This window comes from Prunus dulcis, chromosome 8 (genome assembly GCF_902201215.1).
Source record: "Prunus dulcis chromosome 8, ALMONDv2, whole genome shotgun sequence".
Classification (NCBI taxonomy): Eukaryota; Viridiplantae; Streptophyta; class Magnoliopsida; order Rosales; family Rosaceae; genus Prunus; species Prunus dulcis.
In genome coordinates, this window is record NC_047657.1 from 14,127,563 (window position 1) to 14,150,455 (window position 22,893).

At 36.0% G+C, this 22,893-nt stretch overlaps 4 protein-coding genes and 1 long non-coding RNA gene across 8 annotated transcripts; 4 read left to right on the plus strand and 1 right to left on the minus strand.

Annotated features, from left to right (window-relative positions):
- The first annotated feature begins 330 nt into the window (after window positions 1-330).
- On the plus strand, window positions 331-3,880 carry LOC117637847. Of its 3 annotated transcripts, none has more exons than XR_004587230.1 (5): window positions 331-566; window positions 653-845; window positions 924-967; window positions 3,078-3,162; window positions 3,636-3,880. It is a non-coding gene; the product is annotated as an uncharacterized LOC117637847 (long non-coding RNA). The 3 variants fall into 3 exon arrangements; XR_004587231.1 differs by having other exon boundaries at window positions 335-566; window positions 653-773; XR_004587229.1 differs by having other exon boundaries at window positions 341-566; window positions 653-747.
- A 206-nt stretch (window positions 3,881-4,086) lies between these two features.
- Window positions 4,087-7,399, minus strand: LOC117612275. The gene is made up of 3 exons (XM_034341047.1): window positions 6,944-7,399; window positions 4,446-6,766; window positions 4,087-4,364 (listed from the first exon to the last, which is right to left on the minus strand). Exons 1-3 carry the CDS (start codon window positions 7,125-7,127, stop codon window positions 4,296-4,298), a joined length of 2,574 nt encoding a protein of 857 aa, XP_034196938.1. The 5' UTR covers window positions 7,128-7,399; the 3' UTR covers window positions 4,087-4,295.
- Window positions 7,400-7,978: 579 nt separating this feature from the next.
- LOC117638802 (aspartate--tRNA ligase, chloroplastic/mitochondrial) lies at window positions 7,979-13,014 on the plus strand. 2 transcript variants are annotated; one of them, XM_034373925.1, is made up of 13 exons: window positions 7,979-8,654; window positions 8,803-8,914; window positions 9,065-9,136; window positions 9,335-9,426; window positions 9,611-9,731; window positions 9,869-9,991; window positions 10,756-10,951; window positions 11,045-11,232; window positions 11,327-11,398; window positions 11,826-11,924; window positions 12,029-12,109; window positions 12,336-12,393; window positions 12,540-13,014. In XM_034373925.1, exons 1-13 carry the CDS (start codon window positions 8,035-8,037, stop codon window positions 12,707-12,709), a joined length of 2,004 nt encoding a protein of 667 aa, XP_034229816.1. In that variant the 5' UTR covers window positions 7,979-8,034; the 3' UTR covers window positions 12,710-13,014. The 2 variants fall into 2 exon arrangements, with proteins under 2 accessions (XP_034229816.1, XP_034229817.1); XM_034373926.1 differs by lacking the exons at window positions 8,803-8,914; window positions 9,065-9,136; window positions 9,335-9,426.
- Window positions 13,015-16,677: 3,663 nt separating this feature from the next.
- LOC117638269 (agamous-like MADS-box protein AGL62) lies at window positions 16,678-17,334 on the plus strand. The gene has a single exon (XM_034373408.1). The coding sequence runs from the start codon at window positions 16,678-16,680 to the stop codon at window positions 17,332-17,334; it is 657 nt and encodes a 218-aa protein (XP_034229299.1).
- Window positions 17,335-19,206: 1,872 nt separating this feature from the next.
- Window positions 19,207-20,057, plus strand: LOC117638736 (agamous-like MADS-box protein AGL62). The gene has a single exon (XM_034373837.1). It carries the CDS (start codon window positions 19,220-19,222, stop codon window positions 19,940-19,942), a length of 723 nt encoding a protein of 240 aa, XP_034229728.1. The 5' UTR covers window positions 19,207-19,219; the 3' UTR covers window positions 19,943-20,057.
- Window positions 20,058-22,893: the final 2,836 nt, after the last annotated feature.

Below are 22,893 nucleotides of genomic sequence, written 5' to 3' on the forward strand. Positions count from 1 at the left end.
GCAATCAAGTTAGAGCATGCAAAATCAGGGGGAGCATTCAAGAGTCCTCTAACATAGGACATAAGAGGAAAAGGAAAGGAAGAGAGAGAAGAAGAAAAGGAAAGGAGAAGAGGAAAGAAGAGGGTAAGGGAGCAGAGAGAAAATTCAGTGAGCCACACATATTGTAAACACTATTGTAGCTCTATTATTTTAGTGAAAAAGTTACTGCTGCTGCTCTCCGAGGACGTAGGCATAGCCGAACCTCGTTAAATACTGTGTCTCGTCTACTTTACGTTCAGCTCAAAATCTACCACATATCTCAGGTTATTTCATAACACATTGAATCTTTTGGAATAAGTTTTTAGAAAAATTTGGTTATAGTCAAATGAGCTTGTGTTTTGGACTTAATCAATTGGTTTTGAATTTTTCTTAGGTTAAGGTCAATGTCATTTCCACCCTTTTTTTAAATTAATTTGTGCGCGAATTTATATGTGAGCCAGATCTAGTCTTGGCTCAGAGCGACGACAACCATGGCTGACGAGTTCGAATTCGCGGACAAGGTCCCTTCTTCGTTCGATCGCAGAGAGGTCCTCTCATCATCTTTCTCATCTCTCTCTCTTCAGTCTCTGTCTATTTGGTTTTGATCCTTTCTTCACATTTATTACCTTCACAGAATTGGGAGGGAATCGAGTCTCCTGGTCTCACATTTCTCGTCCAAGCTCTCGCTCTTGATGCTCGCCTTTACTTTTGCTTCTGCACTCTTCAATTGTTAGTTTCTCTCTCTCTCTCTCTAGGTACACACCTCAGCAGATTGTGTGTCTTTAGCATTATCAGGGACATTGTTCGCGTGGTCAAAGCCTGCTTTGGTATTATTGATCGCTAATTGTTTAATTTGAGGTTTGTTCAGATTGCTCTATCAATCAATGATCTTTGTCGATTTTCAGGTCGTCAGTGAAATAAACAGAGGACCAAGCTCTGGAAATAACATGTGAGTACTTCTTTCTTGCACGCACTGCATTGGAGTTTCCCTTTTAATTACAATTGGCTAAATTGTTTTATCATTGAATATTCGTATGATTTTTGAATTTAGTGGATATTATACAATTGTCTGTGCTTTTTGGTTTGTTGATTTGTTATTGTGGCTTCAGCTTGATCAGAATTGCACTACAGTTTCTGATTGTTTAAGTTGAATTGATTCAGCCCCAATGATGATTGGATTTTAGGAAGAAGTCTGTCTGTTTTTGAAGCTATATGTTCTTTTGACTTAGTTCTAGTACTTTGATCATGGCTTTTGACTTTTTGTTGCCTTACAGTTTTGTTGGAGTTAGTTTCTGTTTGGTGCAGTTTTGCACAAAATGCATTGCAGTTTTACACACACTGCATTGCAGTTTCCATTTAATTACATTTGGCTAAATTGTTTTATCATTGAATATCTTAAGATAGATAGTTTATAAGCTCTTTGGTATCCCTCCCTTACAAACTGGCTTTTGGGACTAATCTTATCTAACCATGAGTGGTGACATGTGGTATAATTGGTGAACCTTAGACTTACATTGAGATTGAATTGCCAATATAGGTTTAGGTGGCCTTGTTGTCCAAATAATTGCTAGATAAATAGAAATTATAGACAAATTGGCAGTCTCAATTTAACTGTAGAATGGTACCACTTGCCACTTATCAATATGTGTTGTATATTCTTTTGCCTTTTAATCTTTTGATAAATTTAAGTTCAAAACTTTTCTTTGTTCTGGTCTCTTTTCCTTCATTTCCTTCATCATTTCTTTCTTCATCTCCTCCTTCTGCTTCTGCTTCTTCTTTTTCATCTCATTCTCCTTCATTCTCCTTCATCTGATTGTGTAATTTTGAAGTTTTTTTATTACATTGTAAAATAACACCTTACTTTTCGGACATTGACCTCAAGTAAATTAGGTGAAATTAGCTTCCTATCTATCACAATAAGGAACTCCCTTTTGATTTTAAACCAAAGCTCCCTTTATACATAATTCACTTTTTTATTATAAAATTATATTTTAAATTATTCTAATTTATAGAGAGGGGTATTCGAACTTGGATGATCAGAAGAAGATTATGCACTAAGGCCTCGTTTGGTATACATGATTTTCTTCGCATGGACTATACTTAAGGATTGTCATGAATTGGCTTGGCTTGGTCTAAGCTGGATAAAACTTGTCCTCTATTTGGTGTATATTGGACTAGGACTACATTTTTTTTTTTAAAATGTTTAAGTGATATAATATTTTTCTTATAGTATATGTAGTGATTTTTATAAGTGATTTTATTTTTAAATATATGTAATATTTTTAAATATTTCAATTAATTTCATAAATTACCTCTTATACTTGGACTAGGACTAGGATGACGTTGATTTCTAAATGACTTCATTGTTTAGGTAATATTCTTATTGCTAATATTTTTAGATTTTTTTTCTCTATCCCTCTTATATTTTCACGATTTTAGCAGTGATCATTCCTTACTCTCAATGTCTCAATCTCACACACACACACACCCCTATATGTGTATGTATGTAATTGATTAATTGTTGTTGAGTGAGTCCTTGTTCTCCAGATTAATTACACACACCCCCCTATATATGTATGTAATTTAGGTACTAATTGTGCTTTATATCTCAGATCTGATGATTTGTGTGTGTCTTGGAACTTTCTCTTCATTGCTGTTTTATTTTTAGGCTTTCTATTTTGAAGGGCTTTTACTTTGATTATCTGTGTCTCTCCTTTTGGCTGTTTATGACTTGCTTTAAATTGTGGGTTAAGATAGATTTCCTTTATTTTTTATTCTTTTCAGTTAGCTTGGCACATAAGCTCCATGTTTTGCGTATCTCATATCATCTCCATGTTTGTTGAACATTATGTTAAAGTAGCATTTCATCGGTATTACTTGATGACAATTGTTATTTTGCAGCTTTGCCACCTCTGAGTGTGCCGGAAATTGTTATTTTTACAGCGTTGACTTGTATAACTATTAATATATAGGGTGGTTCACAAGGTTTGGGTCAGAAATGTTTGCATGTTTTTTAGTAATTTTGATCAAGTTTTCCCCTTTTTGTATTTTATGTGCAGCTCTTTTGAACTATAAGTTGGGGCAGAGTATTTCTTTTACTTGATCAAACAAGTCTCTTCCAGGAATTGCAGAAAGAAGAAGAAGGTAATGGCTCTAAGCCTAGGATATTGTATTCAAACCCTACGATATTGTATAATAAAGTCTGGGATTCTATATTGAACTTGGTGTTCTAATATAATTACGTGGCTGAAAATCTATTTTTCTGCATAAAGTACTGACTTGAATTTTGAATGGCATGATATTTGTGTTAGTAATAATTGTTAATAGCAGTACAAAGTTCATTTCAGTTAAGTTGAGTTGTTCTGCCAATAAAAATGAGTCCCAGAAAATTTGCAATCAACTCAACTTAGCTGAATTGAGTTCTCATAGTATTCAAGTTTCTTCATCACATTCAATTCAGTCCTTAGTTGGCTTTTAGGACGAAGTAAAAGAGATTTGGAATCTTGTTTGTTATGAACTTATGTTGTTTTCCTGCAGTTTCTTGAAAACAAATTAACAGGTAATTTGATTTTAATCGCATAATTTTTTGTTGGGTGCTTTTTTTTTTAATGGAGCAGTGGAGGCATTGAAAGAGATAAGGAAAAAGCTGATGAAGAAAGACTGGGATTTTGGGGAAAGATACAGGAGAAGGGCATTGGACTATATCGATTGAATGAAGGAGGATGAAAGGCTTCGAGAGCTTTGTCATATGTGACTGCACCTTCAACCACCATTCAGTTAAAGACAATTTACTTTCATTAAACTTCTCAGATGTACTAGAATCGTTTTCAGTAATAAAAATACAATTTAGAGTATTTGTTAATCTTGATGTCTTAAGTTTTGCTTAATCTTGGTTGTTATATATATTAATTTCTTATTACAGAATATACAGGGTAGGGAACTACGGGTCCTATGATGAAAGTTTTATGTAAGAACCAAAAAGAAAATTAAAAAGAAAAAAATGTGCAACAGTAAAATTGGCTATTAAGCATCAACAAATAACCTGCAAAATGAAAAGCCATATGAGTATGAGAAGTAAGAAGGATAGCAGAAACAAAGCTATCATTAATAGAACCATTAGAAAATGGTAGAAGATTACAAAGTCATTCAACTACTGAACATGGTTCGTTAGCAGACAATAAACACCCTAAAATAACAAATCTAGTCAAACTAAACTAATGGTTCCTTCATAACTACATTGCATAATGGCGCAATGGAAGAAACATCTTGTTCAGTCATCATGGAGAGGTGACTTGTTTTCTGATTCTGCTCGAGCGCCTAACAGGAGTAACAATGTCTTCTTCTCCCTGCAGAAACAAAGCACAAATTATGAGAAACAATAAGATGGTGAATGTGTTAAGTAGGAATGAGCAGTATATTATACTCACATGCTTGATTGGAATTTTCTCATATGTTGTAAAACTTCCATAAGATGGTGAACCCATGGAGGAATCAATTGAAGTCAGGGACTCTCTCCTGTGGTTCTTCCTGGGCATCTCCTGGCTTTCAGCTTTATCGAATGCCTTCAGTCCTTTCGTGCGATACGATGAGCTCTTTTGGATGTTGCTCATTTCAGAAGGACATGGCTCTCCGATCCAGTTCCAAGAAGAGGGTCTTTCCTGGAAAGTGTGCTCAGTGCTAAATGGCAGAGTAGGACTTGCATCCAGTTTCCTAGGCAGCGATGGTTGAACCACAGAGATAGCAGGATTTGAGGCTGTGCTCTTCCTTTTCTTTCCATAAATGAAGGCTGTGGATCCAATTAATGCCGAAACCAACAAAGCAATTCCCAGCATAGTCACCATGGAAACCTTAAATTCAGTCTCATCAACTGTAAGATCCACTTCTTCGGAAGTTTGAACATTCTCACATGAAGCATCCACTTTTGAGCTTATAGGACCGTAATCCTTGAAAGACTCCACCTCAGCACCAGTACTCATTTCACTTTCAAGCTCCTGGATTCCAGAAACTACAGTGTCAACTTTTTCTGCCAGTGAAATCAATACTATCTCCTCCCTCATGCTTACATTACTTTCTGGCTCGCTGTCTATGTGATCAGCACCAACATTTTCTTCTTGACTCTGCTCAACTTTTGAACTTTCTAGTTCAACTAAATCAGCATGTGCAGCCTGAAGTACTACTTCCCCAGAAATAAAATTATTGTTTCCTTCTGAAACCTCTTCAATGTTAACAGCTGCTTCAGCCTCTTGGTCAACTTGTTCTTCATGTTCTGGAACACGTACTACTTCTACAGTGCTCTCAACTGCTCCAATCTCTGGCTGACCCTTTTCTTCCACAACTTGGATTTCAACAGGTGTTTCAGCCTCTTCATTAACTTGTTCATCATATTCTGGATCAGCATATACTTCTACAGTGTTTTCAGCTGCACCAATCTCTGTCCGACCCTTCTCTCCCAAGGCTTCAATGTCAACTACATCAAACTCATACTTCCTTTCCATTCCTTTGTCACTGTGATCAAACACAGAGTATCCATCAACCCGTACATCCTCCATTAAAGCAGTCAAATTACAGTACTGCAAGGGGGCCAAATCGTGTGCACCTCTAAGATGCAAAATCAACTCAGAAATGAAAGAGACAGAATTAGCAGACCAAACCCGAAAATTTCTAGCTAACCCATCAAGACTTGATCTGGCAAATTCAGCCACTTCAGAATGGTCATATTCCTTCAAGAAGCTCAAGTCTTTAAGCACAGAACTATCAATTACCGGGGAATGAATAACTGAAATAGACAAAAAAGCAACTACCAAAAATAGAAGCAAAGCAGTGAACTTTGATTTCCAAAAGAAGCCTGTCTTGGAGGACCATTTTACTTCAGCACCCTCCTCCTTTGACATAAAAGTGTTGGTAATGCTAATGTCGCATGGTTCAGACACATTGACCCCCTGCTTTTCCTCTTCTTCCTCTTCTTCTTCATTTTCTTCTGGTAGCTGCTGTTCCTCTTTTACCACTGCATCAGAAGTAACATCTTCCAATTCCTTCTGAGAATATTCAGACTGAGTTTCCTCAGTAGTATCAGTGTCCGAAGAGCTTCCAGAGATGAAGTTATCCTCAAGTCTCTTTCCCTCTCTTTCCTTACTCAGATAATATTCAATTCTTGGGTTGGGTCTATAATGAAGGAACTGAGGCCTCGGAGAAAGATAATTGGTTTTAGGATCATAAGGATGAGCAGCGGGATCATCATCAAGGGGTGCTATGACCGGACTGGACTTCGGACAACAAGGTGGAGGACTAATCTTGAAACTCGGGTCAAGATTAACCGAGTCAGGTTCGTCAGAGGCCTTTACACAAACAGGTTCCTCCTCTGGTTCGTTTTTGGAACACAAGAGCTCCTTTGAGTCAATGTCTTTTTGGGTTTTCGAAGTTGTGAAAACCAGATGAGGGGCAAGGCCTACCTTCGTGTGCTCTGGATCCTCCACTCTTGGATTCAGACACGAACTTTTCAAATCGGAGAATGAGACCGATGAAGCCCGAACTGGCTCGTTCCTCTCCGCCAAGATTTTCTTTCTTGGAGACGTAGTGACCTTGGAAGCCGCTGAAATTGTCGATGACATGAAATTCTTTGTGCCGTTTGAGCCACTTGGTGAACGGACTCTCATCTGCTTCCAGTTCTGGTCCTTGCCGTTTTCTTTGTCCTCGGAATCGCGAAAGGTAACCACGGTTGCCCTTCCCATCGAGCTTCGTCGGAGGTTCTCTGCAATTAACAACAATAAAGCAAGAAAAAATCAGAAACAGAAACCAAAAGAAGTACAACATATATGAATTTTCTGTGCCTTTCTCTTATTTTCTCAGCCATTTTCTTGGCAACCAAACAGAGAAAATCATCACGACAACGATAAAAATTCGACTGAAAAAGGAAAATGGGTCATACCAGAAGGACTGTTGGCCGGAGTATTAGGGTTGAAGCTCCGAGGATTTGCATTTATTGAAGGTTTCGCAAATGAGTTCCCAGTAAAGCTTCTCCGCATGGGATTGCCGATTTCAGAGTTTCTTAAATTGGGGTTTGATTTGCTTGCGATTGGTGAAGACGACGACTTGTTCGGAGGCATGGCCATAATGGGTTTGCTCTGTTATTTGATAAAGAAATAACTAAGGAGAGAATTGAAAATCAAATACCAGGTGAGCGAAGAATGGTAAGTTTTGTGCAATCTTGAGAATTTGATTAAAGAGATTCGAGGCAGTAACGGCTAGTTTTCAAACGAGGAGATTTTGAATTTAAATGGAAATTATTTGACCGTTGGGGGATTGGAATTTAATAGTCGCCAGGGAGAGAAAGGGGCTTCAAGCCGTTGGATTTTGAATGTAAATAGCCGTTGAGGATCTTCTTTGATTTAGGGTTGGGGGGTTGAAGAAGGGTGTTTGACTTGATTTTACTATGGAATTATTTGATGTAGGCTTTTTTTGCTAATAAATAAGAAAGATACGGGAAATTATAAAAGACAACCAAATAGAAAGATGCATTTGTGCACACATACTCAAACTACGATCAAAGCAAAACCACAGTTTTGATGTAGATTGTTGTAATTTTTGACCATAAATTGTATGCCAAAATTAAGCCAACAAATAATCCTCATCAATCCTCATCCTTGAAGATAAAGTTTAATTAAAACATTGATTCATATTTTCTCTTTACCAAAAGTAATTTTTTTGCAAAGGGTTAGGAGTTCAAGCGAGTAAGACTCAAGAGTAGTTGCCTCTGCACTTGAGGTTTCATGTTCAAATCCCCTAATCACTCGGGTTAAAAAAAGAAAGAAAAATAAACTTTTCCAAATTACTAAGGCTATTGGGCTACATTGTTTCTCCGTAAGAATCCAAGCCCAACTTAAAAGCTTATTGGGCTAATAGCACATCTACTTCACCAACAATCCCATACTGCCAAAGAGCATTTCACTTCCCAATCCCATACCCCCTCAACTCCGAAGTCTCTTCTCTTTCTTCTATCCACATACTCTGCTACCCGCCATGTCCCTCCTCCGCAGGACGGTCCCTCTCCTACCCCTCCGCTCCAAACCCCTAAACCCTCTCCTATCCCACGCCTTCCTTATTCTCAAACCCTCCTTCCCTAAACCACTTCCCAAACACACCTCCATTTTCTCTTCTTCGTCTTCTTCTTCCTCCTCCACCTCCTCTTCCACCACACCCATTTCCAATCCCAAGACCCCAATTGCCCCGATCCCTCTCCAATGGGTCACCCGAACCGGCTTCTGCGGCGAGCTATCCACCGCCGATGTGGGCAAACGGGTCACGCTTTGCGGGTGGGTCGCCCTCCACCGGGTCCATGGCGGCCTCACCTTCCTCAACCTCCGGGACCACACCGGCTCTGTTCAGGTCACCACTCTTCCCGATACGTTTCCCGATGCTCATTCCGCCATTAACGACTTGAGGCTCGAGTACGTCGTTGCCGTCGAAGGCGTTGTCCGGTCTAGACCGACCGACTCCGTCAACAAGAAGATGAAAACGGGCTCAATAGAGGTTGCGGCAGAGAATGTTCAGGTGTTGAATGCTGTGAGGTCAAAGTTGCCATTTTTAGTGACTACTGTAGATGATGCTAAGGATTCTGTTAAGGAGGAGATACGTCTTAGGTAATCTCACACTTCTCAGTGTTACTCTTTAGAGGAAAAGACTTGAATTTTCTTTCTTTACTTTTTTTTTTTTTTTTTGGTCAATAATTTCATACATGGTATTTGTTGGAACTGTGTTAATTGAAATTACTTAGATACATGTTGATAGATACCGGTGCCTTGATCTACGCCGTCAACAAATGCATTCAAACATGATGTTGCGGCATAAAGTTGTGAAATTGATTCGGAGACATCTCGAGGATGTACATGGTTTTGTAGAGGTACCATCTCGGGACTTCTTGATTTTTAAAGTCGTTATGTATTACATTTCCATACTCATTATTTACCTTTTTTTCGTTGGGTTTCAGAAACAAAGGTAGAAAAGTCAAATTTTGTTTTGATTCTGATTTTTTATCATGGTTATAAGGTAGATTGAGACTCCAATACTCTCTAGATCTACACCAGAAGGTGCCCGAGATTATTTAGTGCCCTCAAGAGTTCAGGTACCTTACAGTTATTTAGCTGGCACTCACTTCAGTTATTATTATTTTTTTGGTGAATCACTCACTTCGTCTGGTCTGCTATACACTACTCAGAAAGCCTGTGAATCCCCCACTTACATTTTATTTTAAGTTTACTTAGCTGGTTACTTCCATTTATCTTGGCTTTTGAGCTTATTTGCTCTAATGTGTAATTTGAAGCCAGGAACATTTTATGCTTTGCCTCAAAGTCCACAACTGTTCAAGCAAATGTTAATGGTTTCTGGTTTTGATAAGTATTATCAAATAGCAAGGTAAATATATTGTTGTCTTTCTGTCTCATTCTTTTCTTGGTAGATTTTCTGCTTTCCTTCAATAAGCCTGTTACTTCACATGATCATTTTCCTTAGATGCTATGATAATAAATCAAAGAGTATGATCGTTATGCAGACTCTCAACCGAAATTGGAAAAGTCCAACTTTGCGTTTCTTTTTGTAGGTGCTTTCGAGATGAAGATCTAAGAGCTGATAGACAACCTGAATTCACACAGCTTGATATGGAGCTTGCTTTCACTCCTTTGGAGGAGATGCTGAAGCTTAATGAAGATTTGATTAGAAAGGTTAGTTATTAGTTGGCTCCTATTAATCAAAGAGAGAGGGAAAGGGGTGAGAAAACTTAGCCTTTGAAATATGACATCTCTTTAACATCCATCTGCACATTACTGGGCAATTAGAAATCTATCTGTGCTTTTTGCAGGTTTTTCTAGAGATCAAAGGTGTACATCTCCCAAACCCTTTTCCTAGGCTTACGTATGCTGAAGCAATGAGTCGATATGGTTCAGACAGGCCAGATATTAGATTTGATCTTGAGTTAAAAGATGTAATCATCTTTCCCTTGACTTACATGTTTTGTAGTTAATGGATTTCATATTGCAGATAATAGATTATAGACATCCCTGGCTGCAGTTCACTGTTTCTTAAAATTTATACTGGATACAGTTTAATAACATTATGTTTGCATCTTTAAATGTTGTTTTATCAACTTCAAAAGATTTATCTGGTATAGTTGAGTTTTCTTTTCTTTAAGAATACTGTTCTCTTTTCTTTCTTGTGTGGATCTTTTGTAGGCATAGCCAGAAATTCGAAGTATTTCTAGCGGGTATCTTGTTTAAAGGTTTCATGTAATATAGTCAAAACGTTTGCATGTCGCATCCAAGCTTGAAGTTGTAGTTTTTCTTTTCAGCTTTCCTGATGTAGATAAAAAATAGGTACTGTCCTGTCACACACTAAATAAAGGACTAATGTTACTCCACACAGATTTGGAGTCTAGATTTATATGGAAAAACACCCAATACTTTTATAAAAGTGTTTTTCTCATAAAACCTCATGTTCCCACACTATGGGTACTGCTCTCTTTTATAGCTTACTTCTAATGACTTTTTCTTCTCCCTAAGCATATAAGCGAAACATTCAGCATTCCAATAAAACCCTTATGACCTTTTTCCTTTATGGTTGAATACGTTTCCATGTGCTTTTATACCTGATCAACAGTTCTTTTTTTCCCCTAATTTTTTACATGTTTGTTACGTAAAAATTTATTTTGAAGTTCTTGTTAATTTGAGGTTTCCTTTATTTGAATTTCAGGTATCTGATATATTCTCAGATTCCCCCTTCAGGGTTTTTGCCGATACTTTGCAAAGTGGGGGAGTTCTCAAAGTTTTATGTGTACCTTCAGGTGCTAAAAGCTATTCAAACACGGCTCTAAAGAAGGGTGATCTTTACAATGAAGCAATCAAATCTGGAGCGAAGGGTTTGCCTTTCCTCAAGGTCTTGAATGATGGTGAGAAAGTAATTTTATTTTAATTTGTGATGCTTAAGATATATTTCTATTGCAGTATCTCACTATTGGCGGTTTTCTACCTTTTTTTCTTAGGGGGAGTTGAGGGAATTCCTGCGTTGGTATCTACTATGGATCCAACAAATACCGAGCAGTTTCTGAGTCGTTGCTCTGCCAGACCAGGTGATCTTATCTTGTTTGCAGTGGGTCATCATTCATCAGTTAATAAAACTCTAGATCGACTACGGGTCTATCTGGCACATGAGCTTGGTCTGGTTGATGATGTAAGTGTTACCATCAAATTATAAGGTGAATATTGATCATAGTTCTTCTCATTTGCTGACTCTTTTTCTTTTGGACTTTATCTCTAATATCTAGTCCAGGCACTCAATTCTGTGGGTGACCGATTTCCCAATGTTTGAATGGAATGATTCTGAGCAAAGGCTGGAGGTATTTCTCTTGTTTGTATTCCATCTCTTGCAGTTTAACTATGTGATACATGTTTTTTCACATTACAAATTTGTACTAACACTGATTCATAATTGAGTTGTCATCAATGGGAACCTATTATATGGGTGAGATATTCATCCTTGCATATCATCGAGATATCCTGGATTTCTTGCGGGGTTTGAGCAGTCTGTGGTCACTGGATATATTCCTTTTGCATCTAAAGTAGGTGAAAGAAAATTATTGAAGACTAAAAGGAATTAATGGGAATTAAATGATACTTGTTAAGTATTGTATTTGATTTTGAAGAAAGGATTTGTGGGCAACTGTTGGAGAACCTCTTGGTAATTTGTAAATCTTTATTGCATCTTGCATCTCTTCTTGTCTGTACAATGCTGCATATATGCTCAAAATCATTATTGATTTTCAGGCCTTGCACCACCCTTTCACTGCCCCAAATCCTGAAGACATAAAAGATCTTTCTTCTGCTCGTGCTTTAGCTTATGACATGGTTTACAATGGAGTTGAGGTACACCTTTGTTACTTTTCTCCTCTCAGCTTGAAGTCAAATGCATTTGCTAATTCTCTCTCCTAGATGATAAATTGATGTGGTGTTTCCTATGGTGCCAACAGATTGGTGGGGGAAGTTTGAGAATATATAAACGTGAGGTGCAGCAAAAAGTTTTGGAAATTGTTGGTATCTCCCCTGAAGAGGTGAGTACACTTTTATATTTTATTTGGGCCTGTGGAGAGATAACTATTGTATCTACTGTTTATCACCATTTACTGTTAATCTTTCTGATGTACTTGCCTTGCTGAATCCGTTTCTTATTTTGATGTGCTCAAACTTTAACTCTAGACCTTAGGCTTCATTATGAGCTCAGTAATATGAACACCTTGTTCTCTCCAATAATGTGGTGGCATTGTATTTGGCCTGCAGGCTGAAGCGAAATTTGGCTATCTTCTCGAGGCTTTAGACATGGGTGCCCCTCCACATGGTATTGAATTCTATACCTAGGGCATGGCTCTATAACAGCCTACTTACTAGGAGTCCAATTGATAAATTAACTTACAACTATCTTTTAAATGATTATTGTTTTTTTTCTTCTAGAATTAATTGAGTATACATTTAATTTTGATGCAGGGGGGATTGCTTATGGTTTGGATAGATTGATTATGTTGTTGGCGGGTGCTAATTCCATTAGGGATGTCATAGCTTTCCCAAAAACGACAACTGCACAGTGTGCCCTCACGCGAACACCATCTCAGGTGGATCCGCAGCAGCTAAAGGATCTATTGTATCAGACTCATTAGTACAATCTTCAATCGGCTTATCCATATCAGAAGATATAGCTACCCATATTTCTGTTCCCTAATTGTTATTGCACTTGATCATTGAGCTTGTGTGCTCTGGACAAGTCAATTTTTGATTTCCCAGGGAACTATATAGTACTGTCTGTTTAAGATATTTATGATAAGTTTTCCTTTTTCTTATTCATAAACCCTATGATACCCGATCTTATTCATGACCCACAACTGAACAACAGTTTTTTTGCATTGTATGGGACTATAATTTTTCTTTCTTTGTTTTGGTTTAATGCAAATTATCAGTTGCAATACCATAAATTCTTCATGTTTATTCCTACAATGGCCACCATGACTTTACAGAGTCTAGTGGTTCATACTTCAAACGGAAAGAAAGATAAATACTGTTGGGTGGTTAGACTCATTTCAATCAACTGTTGACAGTCTGACTATGCACATGGACGACTTTCACTAGCATTTCTCGAGAATGTTGAAAGCTTGATGATGAGATCAAATTTTTCACATCAGTATCACATATGGTCCGGTCGGAATTTCTTCGTTAGAAAATACTTCTGTTCATAAGTACTTGTTCTAAAAGCACATTGACATTTTTATTAATTTCCAAAGTGCTTCATGTACCTTTTTAAGTTTTCTGTTCAACGCTTATATAAGTACTTTTGATTATCAGAAACAACTTTTATCCATTCCAATTTCAGAAGCTGTCTCAAATGGACACTTATTAGTCTAGTTTAGTCTAGTTATACTTCTCTTCCAAATGTTGAACTAAATTTTTATGTGCTTTGTCTTCGAAAAGGTTATGGTATCTTACTACCGGAGATTGATTCATTCCAGGGAAAATCTCTTTTTTGAACATGCTTTCTCTAATACATACCTACTTTAATTCTAATTAACAAGATCTAAATGTCGTTTGTATTCAATTTTGTAATCATCATGCATAAATATGGATGCCATGATGGTAAATATCGGTTATACATAATTTCCTTTCAACAGTAATTTTGTGGGTTGTATGCATCAGTAACACAACACTTGAATAAATTTGTCGAAAAATAATAATATAACAAGCTCATACTATAATTTTCTTGTTTTTATTCTGTCTAAAAGTTACAGAGCTCATAATTCATTAACTTCTAATTAAGAAAAACCTCCGATATACATGATCTAGAAATTATATAATTCCGCATTATATATGGAACAAAACCTATAGACCTAATTATGATGATATCTCAACCATAATTGATCTAGAAACTGGCCACAAAAACTAAGTTTTCTTTTCCTTTGAATTGTTTTCTTTCTCCTTTTTGCTTATATGTATGATTTAACCTAATAGTTATCAGAAAAATGATGTGAGATGAAGGTTTTATATATGTCTACCCAAGTACTTACCCTTAATTTATACACATGACTATTGTGATTAATTTGTCATTTGCATACACATCAAGCATGCAAATTAAGCAAATTAGAGTTGGATTTCAAGATTTTCTTGGCGTGTAGTATTCTTGCCGATGCTACTTGTTTGGAATTCCAAATCCAACCTATAACATATTGAACACATTAAAACTAAAGAGATAAAAGGATTACGTACATGTGATTATGCTATTTGATCATAGATATATCCAATATGTTATATTGTCGAACTATCAATCTGGACCTTAAAATTAAAAAGATTTTATTTTCAATAATTCAAATTGATAGTGTGAACACAAGATAATTTTATGAGAGAAATATGAATATAACGATTTATTATAAATTTTCTTGTGCATGTATGTATGTGTTGTCTCTCACATCGATAGATAATAAGAATGGGTGTAACAGGTCAAGGGTGAATAAAATTCATGAAGTGCATACCATGTATGCTAAGAGAAAAAGATTCCACATTCTCCCAAACTGGTAGATCAGTAACTACATGCAAAGAGGTAAAAATATTGACAACAAATTATATAGTAATTTGAAGACCTATAACCCAACAAGTTTCCAAGTAATGCTAGATGACTACCTTTTTAGACCAAATGCAATATTAAAGCACATTATGTGACAAATGAGGTATACTTGCTACAAATTATTATGACTAATATATCGGTAATTGCCAGTACTCATAAGACATATGTCATGGTTCACTCATTTGATTCAAAAATATAATTTTTTACCATAAAAGTGAATTTATATGTATGAACCCTAATATATACCCCCTCCCCTTCCCTGATCCTTATCCCAAACAATTTAAACAACCCCAACGCTTATATAAGTGCTTTTGATTATTAGAAACAACTTTTAGCCATTTCAATTTCAGAAGCCGTCTCAAATAGACACTTATTAGTCTAGTTTAGTCTAGTTATACTTCTCTTCCTAATGTTGAACTATATTTTGATGTGCTTTGTTGTTAAAAGGTTATGGTATCTTATATACTACCGGAGATTGATTACCAATTGCATATAGTTAACCATTCCGGGGAAAATTTCTTTTTTGAACATGCTTTCTCTAATACATACATACTTTAATTCTAATTAACAAGATCTAAATGTCGTTTGTATTCAATTTTGCAATCATCATGCATAAATATGGATGCCATGATGGTAAATATCGGTTATACATAATTCCATTTCGACAGTAATTTTGTGGGTTGTATGCATCAATTACACAACACTTGAATAAATTTGTGGAAAAATAATAATATAACGAGCTCATACTATAATTTTCTTGTTTTTATTCTGTCTAAAAGTTATAGAGCTCATAATTGATTAACTTCTAACTAAGAAAAACCTCCGAACTTTTTACGAGCACACATGATCTAGAAATTATATAATTCCACATCATATATGGGACAAAGCCTATGTTATGCATATCTAGACCTAATTATGATGATATCTCAACCATAATTGATCTAGAAACTGGCCACATAAACTAGTTAGATACCCCGTTTTCTTTTCCTTTGAATTGTTTTCTTTCTCCTTTTTGTTTGTATGTATGATTTAATCTAATAATTATCAGAAAAATGATGTGAGATGAAGGTTTTATATATTTCTACCCAATATTACTTATCCTTAATTTATACAGGACTATTGTGATTAATTTGTCATTTGCATACACACCAAGCATGCAACTTAAGCAAATTAAAGTTGGATTTCAAGATTTTCTTGGCTTGTAGTATTCTTGCCAATGCTACTTGTTTGGAATTCCAAATCCAACCTATAACATATTGAACACATTAAAACTAAAGAGATAAAAGGATTACGCACATGTGATTATGCTATCTAATCATAGATATCTTGTATGTTATATTGTCGAACTATCAATTTGAGCCTTAAAATTAAAAAGAATCAATAATTCAAATCGATAACGTAGACACAAGATAATTTTATGCGAGAAATATGAATCTAGCGATTTATTATATTTTTTCTTATGCATATGCATGTATGTATGTGTTGTCTCTCACATCGATAAATAATAAGAATGATTGTAACAGGTCAAGGGTGAATAAAATTCATGAGGTGCATACCATGTATGCTAAGAGAAAAAGATTCCAAATTCTCCCAAACTGGTATATCAGTAACTACATGCAAAGAGGTAAAAATATTGACAGCAAATTATAGTAATTTGTAGACCTATAACCCAACAAGTTTCCAAGTAATGCTAAATGACTACCATTTTAGATCAAATGCAATATTAAAATACATTATGTGACAGATGAGGTATACTTGCCACAAATTATTATGACCAATATATTGGTAATTGCCAGTACTCATAAGACACATATCGTGGTTCACTCATCAGATCCAAAAATATGATTTTTTACCATAAAAGTGAATTTCTATGTATAAACCCTAATATATACCCAGTCCCCTTCCCTGATCCCTATCCCAAACAATATAAACAACCCCATTTGTCTCAATCTTTGTCTCTTTGCTTGGTGATTAGATTCTAATAATCATCAAAAGAGTTTTCTTTGCTTGATTTTAGCCATGGTGAGGAAGAGCAAGGGTAGGCAAAAGGTGGAGATGGTCAAGATGGCCAATGAGAGCAACCTCCAAGTGACCTTCTCAAAGCGCAGGTCTGGTCTCTTCAAGAAGGCCAGTGAGCTTTGCACTTTGTGTGGTGCTGAGGTGGCTATCATCGTCTTCTCCCCGGGGCGAAAGGTCTTTTCCTTCGGTCACCCCTGTGTGGAGACTCTCATTGATCGGTACCTTTCTCGAAACCCGCCTCATCACCATCACCACCAAAACTCCGGCACAATGCAGCTCATTGAGGCTCACCGCAATGCCAATGTGCGTGAGCTCAACGGCGAGTTGACTCAGATCTCGAATCAACTCGAGGTTGAGAAGAAGCGTGGGGATGAGCTGAACCAGGTGAAGAAGGTGACTCAGGCTCAATGCTGGTGGGAGGGGCCATTGGAAGGGATGGAGATGTCACAGCTGGAGCAGCTCAAGATCTCTCTTGAGGAGCTGAAGAAGAATGTGGCCAGACAGGCTGATAGGGTTTTGATTCAAAACACAAACCCTAGCCAATTCTTTGTGGGGAGTAGTTCCAGTCATCCCAATGTTGGGTTCAATGGAAATCATGTTATGCCTCCTCATCTTCCCCCCCATGCATGGAATCCTGGATATGGACGCTTCTTCTGAAGATTGATCTGTCCAAGATGATGATGATGCTGATATTAATTACTTATTAGCCACAGCCACAGTTTTTACTTTCCATATTTTGTTATCTATATATGTACTTGTTATTGTGTGTTTAATTTCTGTTGTTTGGTATATGGTCATAATCCATATATATGCATGTGTCATGTTTGTTTTACTATTATTTTGTTATCTATATATGTACTTTGTTCACTTCTTTTGCGTATATGAAGACATCCTTGCTAAGGGAATCAATATTTTTACTTATCCTAATTCTTCTAACCCTTCTCTTTTAGACTAACTTTTATATTTGATTCACTTTTAACTAAAGGAAATTGGAAACTACCACTTTCTATGTACCTTGAAACACCCAATATTCTTCGAAGAATAATGATATAATATAGTACATCAAAATAAAATTCTAAAATTTTAGATACGTAATCAACTCTATTGATCTGATAACATTTTAATTTCATTCGTTAATTTTTAACAACTAATACGTTGTCAGAAATCATTTGGTGATATTATATATACAGGGACATGCATTTTAGGTTGTTATTATCAATTTACGGGACAAGACGAGGCTGAGTTGCTAGTGATAACATGAGAAGATTTTCTTTTTCTATACAATATGGCATGCATGCTATGTTGTTTGAATGTTTATTTGTTCACTGTATGTTACAGATCTACGTCCGGTATATAAATGGAAATCAGACGCGGGGAGAGAGGGTTTGGGTTACCGGACTGTGATAACATAAGAGATTTATCTTACTAGACAGTTTGGCATGATACGTGAGACTGTTAATTTGGACCAGTTATAGGTAAAAACTTGATCAATGTATAATACAATTTCACAGTATGGTATATAAATGATAACTGGAGGTAGGGGGATGAATTGCCAGACTGTGATAATATGGGAGATTTTATCTTGCTGGACAGTTTGGCATGCTATATATGCTATGTATCAACCTATTAATTTAGACCATGGATAGATAACTTGTCCAGTGTATGATACAGAATCATAGTTTGTGCAGGAAATCTATATGAATATGGGCTAGGTGTTTCCCAATTGTAATATATTTGTAATTGAAGAAATTTTCTCTTGCTAGATTGTATCTCTATATCATATTACATAGACAAATTGTCAATTTGGATAATTCCTAAGTGAAAGCATGTTTTGAATGTATTTGGATGTTATGGGTTAGTATAGGGCTGAGTTTGCCCTACCCATCCCAATCTCTACTATGTACATACTCTGAAATGACAAATATTTCCGTCTTTTCTCAAACTAATAACATTATAAAAAATCTATCACCTATATTACAACATGTGAATTAGTAATACCACGTAGGTGTGATCATCACCAAAAATAAAAAAAATAAATCAATGTCATTAGCTTGTCGATAATTCTTTTCTTCACGACACACATAAGGGTTGGACCACATGGGATCCTATTTGACATAAAAAAAAATTGGTATCCTTATTAATGTGACTAAAGTATATCGAATAGAATACCATATCATTTTAGAGTGAACACCCATATGGCTGTGATTCTTGTTGACTTACCAAAAGTCATATAGTTTTCTATATTATGTCAATGATCAATAGGTTATTTATTTTCATAGTAATTATAAATTAAGTGAGTAGAGATTTATAACTTCCAAAAGATTTTGGATTAATCATATACGGTACTAGACATTAAGGCCTCATTGAACAATACAATAATATGCTAACATAAGTGCTATTTAAGTGAATTAATCGTAAATAACCCTATAAATACATATGTTTTATCCCTCCCTAACCATCACAAGTAATATCAAAACAAAGCTAAGCATCAGTTGTCTATCTATCTCCTCTTCTCTCTTTAATCATCCTCCAAATTTCTACAATGGTGATGAAGATCAAGAAACCTAGCCAAGGTCGCCAAAAGATTGCAATTGCCAAAATTGAAAAGAGAAGCAATTTACAAGTCACATTCTCAAAACGTCGTTCAGGGCTATTCAAGAAGGCCAGTAAGCTATGCACACTTTGTGGGGTTGAGATTGCAATCATAGTCTTCTCTCCTGCGAACAAACCCTTCTCCTTTGGACACCCTGAGGTTGACTCCATCGTTGACCGCTTCATTGCTCGGAACTCTAACCCTAATCCCCTAGGCCTAGCAGGTTCTACAGACACCGCTCAACAGCTTGCTGAGGCTCACAGGAATTTTAGTGTTCATGAGCTTAACATGCAGCTAACCCAGATTGTGAATCAGTTGGAGGCTGAGAAAAAACATGGAGAAGCACTTGATAAAATGAGCAAAGCTAGTCAAAACCAGTGTTGGTGGGAAATGCCAGTTGATGAACTTGGATTGCATGAGCTTCAGATATTGAAGGCCTCAGTTGAGGAAATCAAGAGGAATGTGAATAAACAAGCCAATAGGATTTTGATGGAGTCTAGTTACCCAAGTGCTGCTGCTAATTATTCTTCATCACCCTTGTCTATGATGAATAATATTGGTGGTTTAGTTCAACGTGATATCGATGATCATTATCGTTTCAAGAGCAAAAACCCTACTGATCAGATTGAACCTGCCTATAATTTTGGTTATGCTGGCCATGGTCTTTTTTGAGTTTTCATTGTTTTGATCTTCTTTGATTTCTCATGAAGGGAGTTACAAGCTAGCACCTTGCTACTTAATTATTATTGTCTCTTTCTTTATGGTTTGTAATTAGAAATAATCAATAATTAATGGACAATGTTTAACCAGATATTTCACTAAAATTAGGAAATAATACACTCATAATGTTGAAAGAGGACATGCTTTTAACCAAGGATTTAGTGATTATTATAATTAAATCCTTGATAAACACAATTAACTAGTAATTATATCTAAACACAACACGATTAAATCCTTGGTTTTTACTCCTGTCTCAAATTTCTGGGTTTAATTGGATCGACCATAACGGTAAAAGAGATAAAATGAGGTACGTAAATGAAAGTAGTGGGTTGAAACATAAGTTTTATTTCTTTTTTCATATTATTTTTTCAATACAAGTCATAGTCTAAATTACAGGGGATGAAGATTTCTCACACACACATAACCAAGGGCGTAGCTAGGATTTTATATTTGAGGGGGCCAAAATGTTAAACACAAAAAGTTTAGTTGTATTTTTTTTTTTTTTGCCTATTGAGTAAACTATTGCTTACAAAAGCACTAAATTGAAATGAGTGGTTTTCTTTCATAAATGTAGTATGATTTTACTATTATATTCATATTAAAATACAATTTTGACAAGTATTGATTTGTGGTGAGGGGGCCATAGGCTTAAGTATAGCAATTTTTCTTTGCATTTGTTACCACATCCAATATATATATTTAAAAGGGTTAAATAAATTGGAGGGGCCAGGACCATCTCAGGCCTTAGTACAGTTCCGCCCCTCCGCACAACTGTGATGCCGTGGGGAAAAAGTTATATTTTTCATATCAAGATCGACAAAGAGAATTCTCCTTATAAAGTGGATTTTCCAATATATTTATATACTAACTTCCATAATCAATTTTTACGATTGATCAACCATACGAATCCAAATTCTCCAAATACTACATCTCCATCCATCGTATCTAGACCATGAAATCACTTCTAAATTAAATGATTTTTTTTTTTTCTGGTTTTGCCGAAATTTCTAAACCCGGCTTTTTTCCTTGATAAAACAAGCGGATGTATATGTCTGGTTTTATTCAGGAGTAGTGCAATATAACTTTTTTCTGAAGTGCAACTTGTGGGCTAATAAATCACTGGTTTGGATGAACTTATGGGCCAAGTTTTGCCCACTAAGTTGGGCCAGATCATTTGCTGCAAAAATAATGGCTACTGGGATAGATCTCACTACCAAACAGCTAAAAGCTAATCCACTTTATCCTTAAATAACGTCTACAATGCGATCATCTTAATTAGGAAAAGAACTTCTATGCAATGAGGATGTCACTATAGAGGATGTCACTATAGCGGTATTTTAAGTTAGTAACGTGCTGTCATATGAGATAGTTAAAACACATGTCATTGCGTGATTAACTTGAGATACCACGACAATGGCATCTTCAGTGTAAGTTGTTTCTCTCCTTAATTTCGAGAAGACATGCCAAATATTACTTTGTTATATCTCAATAACAATCTCACTTACATTACTTCGTAGTATCACAGTACGCTCACTTACATTTTATAAATAATAATAATAAAATAACAAGTTACATAGAATTAACACTAAAAATAGCACTTTATTGTAATTTAAAAAATTACATAAAGATTGATAGACACATAATTATATATAATTCATAATGAAAAGTTTTTTTCTCTCGATGGAGATGGTCCACACACATTCTTAAAAAATATATCATTATCTTCAATCAAACAAACAAATTAATATTATCTCAACATAAAATTGCCACATGAGAATTAGCATCCACGTCACTACACCAAGCCATGCCTAATTTGTTTACGAGTGTAGTAAATACAGCCGAAATGGACATATTTTTTTTCTTTTCTTTCTGTCTCACTTTTTTTATTATCAAATTGTGTCGCATATATTCGTTTAGAAAAATACTTCCCTATATTCTCATTGTAAGTAGGAATTTATACATTATTGTCAATGACAATGTGACTTATGTGCATAAATTTTTCTTTTAGTATTTTTGATGAATTATTTTTATACATGCGTTAAACTGTAATTTACAAGAAAGAAAACAGTATCCATTTATTTATGCATATGTTCCTCTCTCTTTACCATTAAGCTAAGGTCCGATCCCAAACATAAAAAGCTAGGCTAGATCCTTGGCTGTAATGACTGTAAAATTAAATAATAAATAATTCTCTTTAATAATAAAAAAATTATATTCTGGAAAAATTAACAAGTCTGCACGTGTAACATTTAGCATCCAATGTTTATGCTGCCAGCAAATTCATATTATTATAGATCAGATCCGATACTGACAAATGTCTGAGGTGGCATCTATCATCGTCACGCGATCAGTGGGTAGCCGATTCAAAATCCCAGCCCAGCCCAACCGAGCCCACAGTTTTTTTAAATCAATCATTTAATTTACATTGGATCATCCGTGGGACCCACTTTTGATGTGGTTGGTCAGAATAGCGTCCACCCCCGGTCCTCTCTGGCGCCACATAATTCGTATACAGCTGTCCGCTCGTTGGAGCTCCGACAGGCCTCCAACGGATCGCCCTGTAGTGCATTATTTCATAATAATTTCCAAAGCTGGCGAGCCCGATTTGGATCCGTACGCCCGAACCCACAAACCGACAAAAGGTCCGAATATTTTTCTAGTTTTCTTTTTCTTTTTTGTTTTATATAATTTATGACTTGAATGCCGTCTCCGCTGGCAAATTGAAATATACATGGTACGTGCGCATTGTGATCCAGCTCCTCTTACAACCCACGCATGCTCATACGTTATTTAAATGGGGTCCAACTTGTCTGCGTCTGTGTTTGTGCAAGTGTCTGTGAGCCCGCTATGTGACTGCGACATATGTCTGCCCAGTCATATTTTCATTCAAGTTAGTCTAATTT